The sequence below is a fragment of the Lynx canadensis genome, chromosome D3, assembly GCF_007474595.2.
Source record: "Lynx canadensis isolate LIC74 chromosome D3, mLynCan4.pri.v2, whole genome shotgun sequence".
NCBI lineage: Eukaryota > Metazoa > Chordata > Mammalia > Carnivora > Felidae > Lynx > Lynx canadensis.
Window position 1 is genome coordinate 55,738,582 of NC_044314.2, and position 13,961 is coordinate 55,752,542.

General features: G+C 41.9%; 1 protein-coding gene across 17 annotated transcripts in view; it reads right to left on the reverse strand.

Moving 5' to 3' along the window:
- EPB41L3 (erythrocyte membrane protein band 4.1 like 3) overlaps positions 1–13,961 on the reverse strand; it is a 146,275-nt gene that overhangs the window by 26,333 nt on the left and 105,981 nt on the right. For all 17 annotated transcript variants that reach the window (XM_036064324.1, XM_036064320.1, XM_030336366.1 and 14 more), the window contains 5 exons: positions 13,181–13,399; positions 12,757–12,844; positions 7,775–7,927; positions 4,091–4,188; positions 3,038–3,213 (listed from right to left, as the gene is read on the reverse strand). In XM_036064324.1, the coding sequence (XP_035920217.1) occupies positions 3,038–3,213; positions 4,091–4,188; positions 7,775–7,927; positions 12,757–12,844; positions 13,181–13,399 (734 nt within the window). The remainder of the gene's footprint in view (positions 1–3,037; positions 3,214–4,090; positions 4,189–7,774; positions 7,928–12,756; positions 12,845–13,180; positions 13,400–13,961) is intronic.

Consider the following 13,961-nt stretch of genomic DNA (forward strand, 5'->3'; position numbering starts at 1 on the left):
GGCTGGGCTGCTGCGAGCCTGTTACCCCACAGAGTAACTGGCTGGCTCCAGCACCAGGCGCCGGTGGTGAGTCCCACAGCTAAGAGCGGTATCTGCAGCGGACAACTGCTCTCATACACTTGACTCTGAACGCATCTTGGGAAGTGCCATTCAACAAGGAGCACCGAATTGGGTTCTTTAATTAGTCGTTAGCAATGGTTATAAGAGTCCATCACTCCTACTGTATCAAAAGTCCCATGGCTGATAATGAAAATTAACTATCTTCGAGGGATTATAAAATTTGGAGAGATTATAGAATCTGGACGGCAACTCTGTTCAGCTGGAGTGCAGAAACGATTTAATTTCTACCGCACGTTAAAAAGATTACCGTGATATGCATACACTCCTTCATCTCGGATATTTTGGGAAGACAAGACAAATGTTGCTAATGAAATCCATGCAGATGTAAGACATGCAAACATAAAAAGTAGAAGACACAGCCTTTCAGCCCTGCTGAAATGTCTTAGTGAAAGATGCTTAATTCAGTGACATTTTTAAAGTCTGGTACTCATTAGTTTAGGTTGTAGGTGTATATAACTTATTTAAACTTACAAATGATGCTTTTCAATACACAGTAGCTGATCGTGGGAAAAATGTAACCAGCTTCATAGTTTAGGAAGTTTAAAATGTAAACGTAAGAAAATATTCTGAATCCTTTCATAAAAGCTAAACCATTTCGTTAAGGTATCTTCACTAAGATATTTTATATTTCCTCATACTGATGAGAGAAAGCTCATATGAGACGCAATTTCCCAATGGGTCAGTTAGGCTGTTGTACATAGGATGCAAACTTGCAAAAAGCCACTTGTGTTCCAACATGCAGCCACGGCACCCCGCTCAACAGCACAGGAAACATACGGGAATTGGCAGGACCCCAAAAAGTGAGAGACAACACATACTAACATCACTTTCGGGCAGGGAGGAAGAGACAGTATGCTATTAGTACATTTGTTTCACAATTGTCTTTTGCTTGTCAACAATCATTATCACACGAAAGGCCATGAGGAAAACCACGTACACAACAAATGTGTTCCCTTGGGTACACATCACTGAACAAAGTGGATGAGAGCCTGGGAAAAAAGGTGTGATTCTACGAAAGTTCCTTCGACACTGACTTATGGAATACACAAAGAGTTTACAGAGATTCTCTAAAGGAGAAAGGATAAATGGAACAAAGCAGTAAGAAAAGCTTCAGTGTTAGCGTGAATATTTCAGTATCTGAGTTCAACCCGAAATGGCCCCAATAAATGCTTTATTCCCAAGGTTTAGCTCCACGTTAGAGATTTGAAAAACAGGCAACTATTAGAAAATACAGAATGGTTAATTAACGTCATAGGCCAGCTCACAAAAGCCTTTAAGAATAATCATGAATGTAATTATTATCACACCTGAAAGAAGAACGCTTTCGCACGTCTCATTCACTCTTTCTTTGCAAACAGCCTTACCCCCATTTTAGAGATGGTGACAAAAACTGAGACCTGGCAAGTTTAAGTCACTTGCCAGGTGCTACTCGGATGGACTTCAGTCTGGGTTTACCTACCAGGTGAGTGCTTTTCTTCTTCACCAGTAACATACATGATATAGCACAACTGACACAATTTTGACTTCCTCTACCAACTGTTTATAAAGTATTCCATTAGCAAAATACAATCCTCTAAATCGGAGGATTCAGGTGGCCACCGAACCAGCCACATTGGGCTACAGGGAAAGGGAAGAGAGAGCCGGGACTGTGGTGAGCGGTGGCAAAAATATAAGGAGGAAGGGGAGCCCAGGCACTTGTAACTTCGTTATTTTTACTTGTTTTTACTCTATTTTTACTATTTTAATTTTATGTTTTTGCTTATTATTAAAGTTGTACACACATGCTAGAAACTTACTCTTTTTATATACACAGATACGTTTTCTATAAAACCACAATCTCCAGGTGGAATTAGAAGCAGAGACTTGGCCATGCGTCACTTTCTTTTTTTAATTTTTTTTAATGTTTACTTATTTTTGAGAGAGACAGAGAGAGAGAGAGTAAGTGGGGGAGGAGCAAAGAGAGAGGGAGACAGAATCGGAAGCAGGCTCCAGGCTCTGAGCTGTCAGCACAGAGCCCCATGCGGGGCTTAAACTCGTGAACCACGAGATCATGACCTGAGTCGAAGTCAGAGGCTTACCCAACAGAGCCACCCAGGCACCCCAGCCATGAATCACTTTCTAAGTATTATTCCAGCTGCCGTGTGTTGTTGAAGGAAGCACATTTGTGCGAAACTATGGACGGCAACACAAAACTGTCACACAAGACAAAAACCTGCTAAAAACTCACTACTATGTCATTCCTTAGAAATGTTATTTACGTGATCCTCTCCCTGTTTAACTTCCGCATTTGACTTGACGGTGGAGAACATTTACACGGCAATGCTCCCCCAGTCCATCTGGTGCAGTAATTAATATTAACAGGAGGATTTAACTTGCAGCCTCTGGCTCTACCATTTAAATGTCATCCTTTCTATCAGCTATCATGCACTGACTGGAAACAGTCACAATTTATCCCTGAAAATTTTGCAGAAACAGAGATAAATTTAACTTATGGTCTTCCTTCTGAAACAAACTGACTGAAACAAACCCGGTAATCATTTAAGATCTGCCAATAAGAGAACCAAGTTACTTACAGAGTACGTGACAACTGTATTTAGAATGAGATAATCTTTCTCCAAATTTGGGGTGCTGGCTGATGAAAGCTACGCTCTTCATTCCCTAAGCACCATTCTTTTATGGAGTAATTTTATATACATCTACCAATAACAGACCTTACACTCACCGAGGCACCTTTTTTTTTTTTTTTTGTCCCCGAAGGTGGGGGTTACAACTTGTCACTGGGCCACGGACCGAGTGCTTTTTATTTCACTCTCTTCTCAAGAGGACCTACGTTCACTGAAAGCTTGGGATGGTTTCATACTATTTCTGGGTGGCCATTCGTGATTATTATTACTAAAGGTTAGGAAGTGATGCCTACCTCCATCCAAGCTGCGAGACATGGTGTAGCGTTTGCTGGATGAGCGTTCGAAGTAAGGGGCAGGACGATCTATCAACGCGCTGGCTCTTCTCGTTTGGGCTTGCGTCCTGCCACTGTAACGAAACTTGGAGCCCAAGGTAAGGAATTTCTTTGGAGGTGCTTCTGGTAACAACAGTCTAAAGATATTAAAGAAAAAATGCGAGAGAGACTGTTGAGTCAAACATTAAGAATGCTATCTCAACTTTTTCAGTCAAAGGTAAAGTGCTTTGTGCGTTTAACATATAACATGTTAAATGAATGTGGTTTAAAAATTTTTTAAGTATTTATTTTTGAGAGACAGGGAGAGACAGACAGACGGACGGACAGACAAAGCACAAACGGGGAGGGGCAGACAGAGAGGGAGACACAGAATCCGAAGCAGGCTCCAGGCTCTGAGCTGTCAGCACAGAGCCCAATGTGGGGCTCGAACCCACTAGCCGTGAGATCATGACCTGAGCCGGAGTCGGGTGCTTAACTGACGGAGCCACCCAGGCGTCCCAAATGTGATTTTATAGGAAAAAAAATCAATTCCCACAGTACATGTCAACCAGGGAGTTGTAGAGAGGCTATAAATACAATGGGAGTTGGCCTGGACTCCATGAACTTTAACATCTTATGCAACTGAAGAGTTTATGGTTCTATAAACCCAAAGAACAATTAAATAGGCGATCTTGGTGAAGAAGACGGTGATAAAATTTGCTATTTTGTAGAAACAAATCTGATAGTCTGAGTAAACAAAGGAGCCCAGCGTATTAAGAAATGACTGAAATGTTAAGGAAGGGATTGAATCCTTGAAGTGGGCATCTTATAAAAATAATGAAAGGACACTAAAGGTAATAAAGAAAGGGGAAGCGGGCAGATAAAGATTTCTTGTCAAGAAACCTGGTGACAGTGAACTTGAAGGAATAGAAAGATATTCTTCCACATTCTTCCCCGCCAACTTTTTCAGTAGAAGTGATTCCAATTAATTGTTCTAATTCTTCCTGAGGAAGAAATGAAATCATCTTGACCTACCTGAAAAATGTGTGATGTTCAACACATACTTTCCATAAACGTTTGGCAGCTCGATGGTTTGGCAGCTTGAACCCGATGGTGCTTTCAAATTGTTCAAACTAAAGTAAAAAAAACAAACAAACACATATTGAGGAGTAAAGTCAGGTTTGCAATTACAAATAAAAGAAAATCATTTACAAATCATGCCCCCCACAAGTTTTTTCCTTTACTCACAAAATCAAGCGCTATTTGCAGAATTCATGCTATACATATTATTCATTAAAAAAACAATCTTGTATTTATTCTCCTTAAAATGCTGCAGACATAGATAACCGCATTATGCGCGTGTTTTACGTCCAAGGATGGATTTTATGAAAACGGAATGCAAAAAAAGACAGCATCTGGATTTCTTCCAGAGGCCAATTTGTCCTGATCTCATTTTTAAGCCTTATTTTCATGGTGTCTCTATGACACCATGACTTCAACTGGAATATACATACAGGAATAAACACAATGTTTAGAGTCTACAGCATTTTCAGGAAGACATTTTCTCCCAGGATCTGGTCGGAATATGCGTTTGTCCTAGGTATTTGATGACTTGGTATCAGATATTGCTGATTTTGTTTATGCATTCTAATCTATGGATTATTTGATATTATATATACGAACATAGATCGGGAGAACACGATTTCCTATCTTTCAGCATGTATAGTTCAGATGATAATCTATCAGCCATTTGATTTCTCAAGGCAAAATATCCGACTTCCTAATGTATTTTAATATTATTATTGCAGATGTTCAATATTTTTTTTATTTTCTGCCGACAGTATGCATCAGGCCACCAGAGGGCAATCATTTTAAACAGTAAAAGCTTTCCAAAAGAGCATTAAACAACTGGACTGTTGACACAGTCAACAGAAAAAAAGTAATTTATATAGCAAAGAACCAAGAAGAGGGGCCTTATGTGTGGCACAGGAGATATAACTATGCTTGACTTCGATTTCTTATTTGAGAGGGACGAGCTGGGGTTGGGGGTGGGGAGGCTGGGAAATACATCACAAGCTATTCCAACTACAACTGCCTTTCCCAATTTTTCACTCACTCTGGACGTGCACACGGAGGGGTAAGTTGTAAAAACCGCTATTGGCCAACAGCTGCAGCCAATCAGCAAACCAGAGTATTCTGGATCGTGACTAAACCATCCTTCAGTTATTCATCCCGCATCTAATATGCACCATACTCGTGCTCGCGGCTGCCAAGAAGCCGGGAAGGTTTTCTTTCCTGCTATCCTCACGCTGTTTGAATGCTTCTCTCTCTCTCTGTGCTTTGTACCAATTTCTCAACCTCTTCAGAGCCTTTGTGCCACCACTCATTTTCTCCCTCACTCATTCTTCTCAGCCTATTTACATGATTGTAAAAAAGTGGCGGGGGCCGGGGGGGCAACTTTCTTGGAGCCTGCTTCTGCCTGAAACACAACCCCATCTCGCTCCTTGACAAAGAAGCCTTGGCTACTGCACCCCTTACCTCACTGCCACCTGCAGGGTCCTCCCACCATCTTCTCTAACTCTTCAGTGTCACACTGGGCTTTGTCAAGTCGACACACTTTTCTTAGTTCCTAGCCCACACGTCTTGTCAATAGCATCTGGCCCCGCTGGTTCATCATGTGCCCAGAATCTCGTCTCCTTGTCACTTGGGACTGTTTCCTGCCCCTTTTCTTTCTCTGGTTGCTTTCCTTCATCCCCCTACGGTCCTCTTCTGCCTACTCTTCCCTTTCAAAAAGTGATGTCACCCAGGGTTTCTGTTTGAGGGTCTCTTCTTCTCTAACTTCCCTTGTTCTCTGGGCAACTTATTTCCTGCCTGAGGCCTCGAATAGAATGGATGCAGTGGACGACTCCTTCAAACCTGTATTTCTTACTATGCAAGAATCACCCCCTGAAAATGTCTCAGAGGAATTTAATTTTTTTTTCTGAAATTCTCTGTTTTCCCCTCTTGTCTAATAATATCACGTCCATCAACTTCACGCATGCCAAGGGAAGGCCTCTGATCATCATGGACTCCTTCCCCTCTTTAGCACCCTCCTCCACCCTGTGTCCAAGACCTACTGGTTCTGTTTCAGAAACCTCCCTCACAGTTGCTCCTTCTGTTCTATTCCCACAGCCTCTGCCCTAGTTTAGGTCTTACCACATCTCATTGCTAACCTGCAGAGTTTCATTCCAAATTATTCGTCTAGCGTATCACGTCCTCTTGAAAACCCCCCATGGCTCACTACTGTCTCCTGATGCATTTCTCCAGCGTTCCCATCTGGGCCCTCACCCCAGCCTGTTTGTTCCACGTATGTAGAATTTTCTCCTATGTGCGATACGTATCATGACGACAGAATTCTAAGTGCACGAGACTGATTCCTTGCCAAACAGAAAGTCCCTTAAGGATAGGGACCAACATTGTGCTCGACGATAAACAGGTGCTCGCTTAGTAAATGTTGGATGAACCAAATATATTATCGGTTATAAGTTTAATATGCAATTTTAGGGAATTACAAAAAACTAATTTCAGGTATTTATATGAAAAGCTTCCAGATTATTTCAGTCTTCACAGACAAGGTTGACTTTATATTTAAACAGGATTCCTTGCTTTATGGTATGATTTAAAAAAATGTTTAAAGTGAGGTACAACGGACATATAACATTTTATTAGTTTTGGGTGTATAACATGATTCAATGTTTATGTGTATTATCACCACACATAGTTACAGATCTTTTTTCTTGTGATGAGAACTTTTAAGATCTGTTTTCTTAGCAACTTTCACATATACTGTACAGCATTATAACTGTAGTCACCATGTATCACATTGCATCACATATAACCTGATTTTTAAATTACATTTTCCACCAATGGAGAGGCTGACTTGGAAGACAGGAGATCATTCTGTATTGTACCAGAAAAAGTTCAGAGACACGGATGAGCTGCCAACTTAGAACTCTGCCTGCCTCCATTAGATTATGCATGCTCGTTAGAAACTGGATGTTTATTCATCATCTATTAAACAGATCATAGGTGGTAAATATCTCCCGTTATGTGTAAACCACTTTGGAGGATATAAGTAGTTCAGGATGGTTGTACCCGAGGAGCAACGATAAGTTAACGATTTTAATTTTTTCATCAGTCTACCTGATTGAAAGAAAAAGGCAGAAACGTACGAGGCTATGAGACGCTTACGTAATTTACCCTTGGTGTCTCTTGCTATAATCTTTCTTGTGCTTTGATCACATTATCGCTAAGCTATACATGTTAGGGTGCCAACAGATTTGGAGTACAAAGACAGGTCATGGACATGTAAAACAGAGACAAACAGGAAGAAATCTATTTTTTTATTCACAAAAGGTTTAGCACCTAAGAGTTTCTTTTATACCGCAGTTGGAAATGTACAAAACATTGTTCACAAATCCCGATTTTACATTAAAAGCTTCAAAAATAAAACTTTTTCAATCTATGCACTGGGACAAAATTAGAATCAAACCACTGAAAAGAAGAAAATGTTTTATTTATTGCTGTTTATCGGACAAGTCTACGATAAATTCTCCTTGGCACTGAGACAGAAATCACCATGTCCTATGATGTTCAGAACTTGGGCGCAGGCAATTTAAATTTTTGTTTGCCATCAGGTGCCTTTTTGTTCAAGGTACATGCAAATGCGGGGCTACTTACCTCTCCTGGCCGGATCTTAATGTAAAAGTTGTTCCGTTTGTATGAAATTTTTAGAACCTTAGGCCAGGCAAATCTGTTTATTCTCAGTCGGTCACGATATATCAACAGACCACTAGCACAAACTCCTAGCATAATTTCTACTCCTTCAGAATCCTGGAAAAGAGCACCAAGAAACAATGGATCAGTATTTCACTTTTTTCCACTGACAGCTGAGTAGGGGATTTAAGCTTCCATGAAAGAACCTATAATTGACTACCTATAGCTCTAATTTAAATACGAAGAACACTGCAGCCATTTTTTTTTTAAACACTGCCACTAAGTAATAGGCTCCTAATGAAGATATTAATCATTACGCAGATATGTCAGAGTAAAACTGGCTCACGCTCAGGTATCTTACAACGTAAATACCGCACACAGAGAAGGTCGACCAGATGATGTGTTAATAGCAGGAAGAAATCATCGCTGCCCTTCTAAAATGGTTACAGCAGTTTAATGTGTATTAACTCCTTCCATTTTCACGGTGATATTTGGAGAGAGTTGTTATGACTGTTCCTAGTTTACAGAGGAGGACACTTTTCAGGCATGGAGAGGTGAAGGGTCCTTCCCAGTTGAATATGAGCAGCCTGGCTGCAGAGATAGAACGTTCAGCTGATATGTATACTAACAGAGGGGCTCTGCCCCTTCTCAAGAGTGTTTTGGAGTTTGTTCTGTTGAGAGAGAGCCTTAGAAAAAAATCTTTTTTACATACCATTAGTGTCAGAGTGAAATTTAAATATAAAATCATTTTTTAAATTATGAGCGTACTTCCCCAACGTGCCTGGAACACACACACTGCCCAGTTGCAGTCACATTTGAAAACCGGTTCACATACATGAATATCAGCACATTTTCTATAGGTATATAGTTTTCTTTTTTTAAGTGGGAGCATGCTACAGTTATAGCTTGTTGTTCTGCTACTTGGCACATTTACTTCACCTTTAGGTCACTTCCTAGGGATGTGGGATGAGAAGTCTCAGAGATCAGAGGTCATCAGGGAGGTCATATAAAGCTCAGGAGACCGAGTGTGTCCAGCCTATGCCCCCCACATGTTGTATTTGGGTGAAACGGGGTAAAATCAACACATGTGGTGGCCCTGAGTGGGGGAGACACAAAGGACAGAAGGCAGGACTGTGTGTGAGGCTCCGTCCCCATCTCCTTGTCACACTGGATGTTGGAAGCAGGGGGCACATAGGAGGTGAAGCTGAGGTCTTTTGCCACATATTAATCAGCAGGAGTGTCCCTGGAACCGAGTCACTCTGCAGCGGTGAAGAGGGGAGGGGGATATGGAAGAATCCAAACAGGAGAGTCTGACTCATCCCCACTGTGGGCATTTACTTCCTCAATCTTGCCAGTGCAAGGCAGAAAATGAACATTTCCAGAATCAAAAATAAATATTTCGGTCCATCTCTAGGAAATTTAAGTCTACAAATACCATCTAACTGGATTAAAATGAAATATTTTACCCTGGAAACAGATCGCTCCATTAAGGTACAAAATTACTCTACACAAGTGGAAATACTTGATGGCAGGATATTACAACATAATTAAATTCTGAGGAGAGCTCAAAGACCAGAAACTGTCCACCATTTATCAGGGGCTTTCATCTGAACGAGCAATTGGAAGAGCTAGAGCCTGATACTGACAAATAGCTGGCACTATTGATCCTTCAGAACCAGCCAATGTGCTCACAGGGCCGCTCAGAGGTGACTCCTCGCGCCCGGAGCAGAAATGCAGGCACGGGAGGACTGTTTGATTAAAGGTCCTTGATTCGCTTTCTGGGTGATAAATACAGAGCTTAGTTGGGGAACTAGGCCTTCGACCTACGGAAGAAAGGACACTTAAAAGCTCTTTCATTGTTATTATTATTTTTAAATCACCCATTAGTGTCTTTGAGTTACGAGAAGCCAGAATCCTTCCTGGGGAAGATGAGGAAGCCTCCTCTGACCCCTCCTCTCCACCACACAGGCCTCCCTTGTCCCTGTATCCTTCTGTCCTCGCCAGCACACCCCAAGCAAGTGGCGCTCCAATCAGCTCCCTCCCACACCTTGCTCTCCTCAAGACTGGAAGCTGCTTGAGGGCAGGAGCTCTGTTTTACCTTTGCCCAATCAGCGGTCATACAGCACCTCCCTAGCAGGCATTAAGCCATCACACGTTTGTTGAAAGAGGGGGCAAGGGAAGAAAGAAAACGTCAGGAATAGGTGGGGTTTTAAACTGAACCGACGTTTCCATGTCGTTACTCCGAAGTAACAACAGAGTAACATGTTTGATTATCAAGTGTTCTGCCACAGCCCGTAGTCCTGACGTCAGCTTGGTAATTTTTTTGTACTGAAAGCTGTCACAGTGGTCTTTACTGGGGACGTGGGTGTTTCCCTACCAATAAACACATTAGATGCTCCCTTTAGCAGGGAGCACTGAAGGGAGATCTGGATGGTCTCAGTCTATCATAATTAAAATAAATGAGTGTACTATTCCCTTAATTTAAAATCACTGCTCAAACTCTGCATCCTTCACTTATCACTCGGTCCATGGGATACCCAATAAGGAGTTTTATCTGTATTTCAGAATCTTATATGGAATAAATGACTCTGACAGCACCTACTCAGACTGACATTAAATGACAAACAAGCAGAGGCAGTCTTCCTAAGAAAAAAAGACAAAGCATTTAGAATAGGTTTTCCAAAACAAGGGACCCGCATCTAATAATATGTTATGTATTCTTTATACAGAGCCATGGAGTCCAAAATCACAATTCAGAAATTCTAAATAGGCCCTAAAGCCCAGGGCTTTATACCATCCACAGAAGAGAAGCATCTCACTTATAACCGGAAATCAGTTCTAATTTAATTCAGTAAATTTCCTCCTTGAAATGATGGAGTGTGGCTGTGCCAGAAAATGGGAGTCCGCAGCTGAACATTCGTTATACTTAATATTCAGATGAAATCCTGTCATAGGCTGCACTGGTGCTTCCTTAACTCTTTCTTTTTAATTGGCGTGATTTCAAATCATATTAGTGAATGAAAAAGCAGTGATCTATTTTAATTTAGTAGCTATAGCAATGTTAAGTGATTTTTATTTGTACTGATAGGAACACTGATAAATCTAGAGCTGTACTGCCCCAAATGTATGCCTTAATCTTTTACTTATTTATTTTTCCTGGGCAGTAAGTGAATCATCGTGAGTAATGTAACTCAAAAAACAAGCTTTCAATTTGCTCGAATTTTCAGGCTACCTTCATTTCCTTCTTGTTTCCTTATCTGTTAGCCACCTAGGGAAAAGCTCGAAGAGAAAAGCAATCTTAGCGTATGTCCCTATCTTTTTTTAAATCCTCATCCTGCCTTCTATAGCATAAAATACACGGCATTTTCTTATCTGAGTGAGAAAGAAGTGAAAAAACAGAATAACAAACTGGCAAGTAAATAGAGCTATAGCTGCTGTTGTAATTACACACCAGAGTCAAAGAGCTCGGCATTCCATGTACCGACACATCCCTCAGATAGGTATGCCCCAGCCGAGTCTATGAGATTTTGCTAGTGTTCAGGCCTTCAGGCCTTGGAAGTGCCTGTCCTGTATGATCTACAGCATGGTCTGCAGACAGAAGCAATCAAACCTGTGTTTATAGGATGGCCACCATTTCCTTGTCCAAACTCAGTGGGGATCAGTCTGCTCACTGAGAGCCAACCAGGGAGGGGCCCTACTTCCAGCATCAACAGAGCCTGCAGATCATAGACGGGTCCCCTGGGTTGTCACGAGCCAGCTGAAACTTTCTTCATTTCTTGGCCCCAACCTTGACGGTGTAAGATACTTGGATGCCTGGAAGCCCGTTAACTGCGTGTTCCTTGGGTCCCAAAACTGGTGGCTATGCAGTCCGTTAGTACTAAAGGCACGTTCCCATACGGGAGTGATTGTCTCCTGACAGCCCAAGTCAGAAGAAACTGCCTCTGAACTTCAAACACTCATCTTTTTAAGGCTACTAAAAGTTCCAGAATCTATCCCCACGATCCTAACAAACTTCCTATGTTTTGGATGAAAGTTTCCGTAAGGCTTCCTGTGCTTCTCCAGTACTTTTGTTCGTAGCTGCTCAAATAATAGACTAATAGCCCCTACAGTCATTCTCTCACTGCTGAAAAATACAGAGATTCTGGGAAAAGTGTGAACCAAAGTAAACAGCTTTACGCATCTTCGCCACCTCAACCCTCCTACAGCCTGGTCCCAACTTCTTCAAAAGACTCCGTAGCCAAGATAGAATTTTAACATTTCGCCGACCACCAATCAACTAGGCAAGCCTTAGCTCGGGGGGTTAATTTTAGTTGAACTTCAAAATTATAACCTTATTTCAAAGCACTGATTGCCTGTCAGAGAACCCAAGTTCTAGAGAGTTATTTCAATTTAACAGGTATTTGCTATGTGCCGGGTGATCACCCAGGACAGAGGCATAAAGAGCACTTGGCACATAAGAGATGTGACGATTGGGTCTTGGACAGTTGGCCAAGGTTGGACAGGTAGACAGGAAGGAGGACAGCCCAGAGAAAGATAGGCATATTCAGGGAAAAGGCAGAGACAGGATCTGGCAGAAGCAAAGGGCACGTGTTGGCACAAAGTGGGAGATAAAACTGTGACAGGGAAGGGGGCTGAGTTAGGAGCTTGTGATGTGAAGATACATTTATAACTGAACCAACAGGCAATCGGAGGCTTTGCCCACTGTGACCTTTCAGGAGCCGAGGCCAGGAGCAATGGGAGTTTGAGCCATGCAGCGCAAACCCTTCAGTCCAAGTATCAGAGAGCTGAATGTGCTTTATCATTGAATAGGCCTTAAAAGCAAGCACGGATTGGAATCCCCCAGTTTTTGTTTATAATGCCTATAGTAAAAATCACCGGCCTGTATTAATAATAACCTTGAATTTAATACAACTGAATAGGAAGGTTGGGGTTTGAAAAATGCGTACCTTGGCATGATGTAAATCAACCCCATACATGGACAGCTTTTTGGCATTTTCCAAGAAATGCATCTCTGCTTCTGCTGGCGTCATTCCTCTGATAAGAAAAAAAAAATGTGTTACGATGCTGCTTTGCTCTCTGTAATACTTCCCACTTAGCCCCTGGCTATATATACTAAGCAAGTCCCCGAAGAGGCACTAGCAGGTTTGTGGTCGGCAGGGGGTGGGGGAGAATAACAAGACAAAAGGCTCTCAAAGAGCATCGGAGCCACAATGTAACTACCCAGAATTGTACCAAGTACAGAACCTCACTCTGCTGCAGTCCCAACCTGCATGCCACTGAAATCAGTCCTGGGAAAAGCAGGTGGTACCAGTGAGGCTCACCCACCCAGGCACAAGCTACGTCGCATGTCTTCAGGGTTTCTGCACTGACCTGTGGCTCTTGTGCAGCTCTATCACTTTGTCTTCCAGTTCTTTCGTGTGGTTTGGGGCGAAGCGGAACTCACTAATGTAATCATTCCCGCATTCATCTGGGTCATAGTCTCCAAGTTCTGACTGGACAGTGTAGGAGCCCAACAGGGCCAGGGTGACAAAGGAGCAGGGCAGCCTTCCGGACACGATGTCATCTCGCAACTGTAGGCAGAGGTAGTACCTTCCAGGAACCAAAAGACAAGGCAAAAAGCCAGCGTTAGGGCATGTGAAAAGCAGGCCACTTGATACATACTGTACTGTAAGCGATTTCTTCCTGTTGAAAAATCTCACTAGAATTTTCCTTCATCTGTATTTTGATTGGGATGTCAGGGGAAAATGCTTGGCTACAAAATACAGTATTTAAGGGCATCTAGAGGCAAGCCAATGTTCATAATAAAACAAGCTTTTATAACGCACAGAGTAAAAGAAACCTCAAGATCTGTTTCTTTAACATCTTTTACAAGAACTAACATTTAAAATCAAATAAATGAGCCCTCAACACACTCACTGAAATCTCTGGTTGGGGGAATTATCATACAAAAATGGTGCTGTTAAATGCAGTTATTAGATCTCTACTAGCCTTAAGGAAGTTTCATTTTAAAGTCTCGGTTAAAGGTCCTGCCCTACAACCGAGACAGATTTCAGCTAACTCAACAGCTACACCATCATAAACTCTGCTCTCGACCTCCTGCATTCCTCATGCAGTGGTCTCTTTATGAGAACAATTTCTCCTGTTTCAAGTT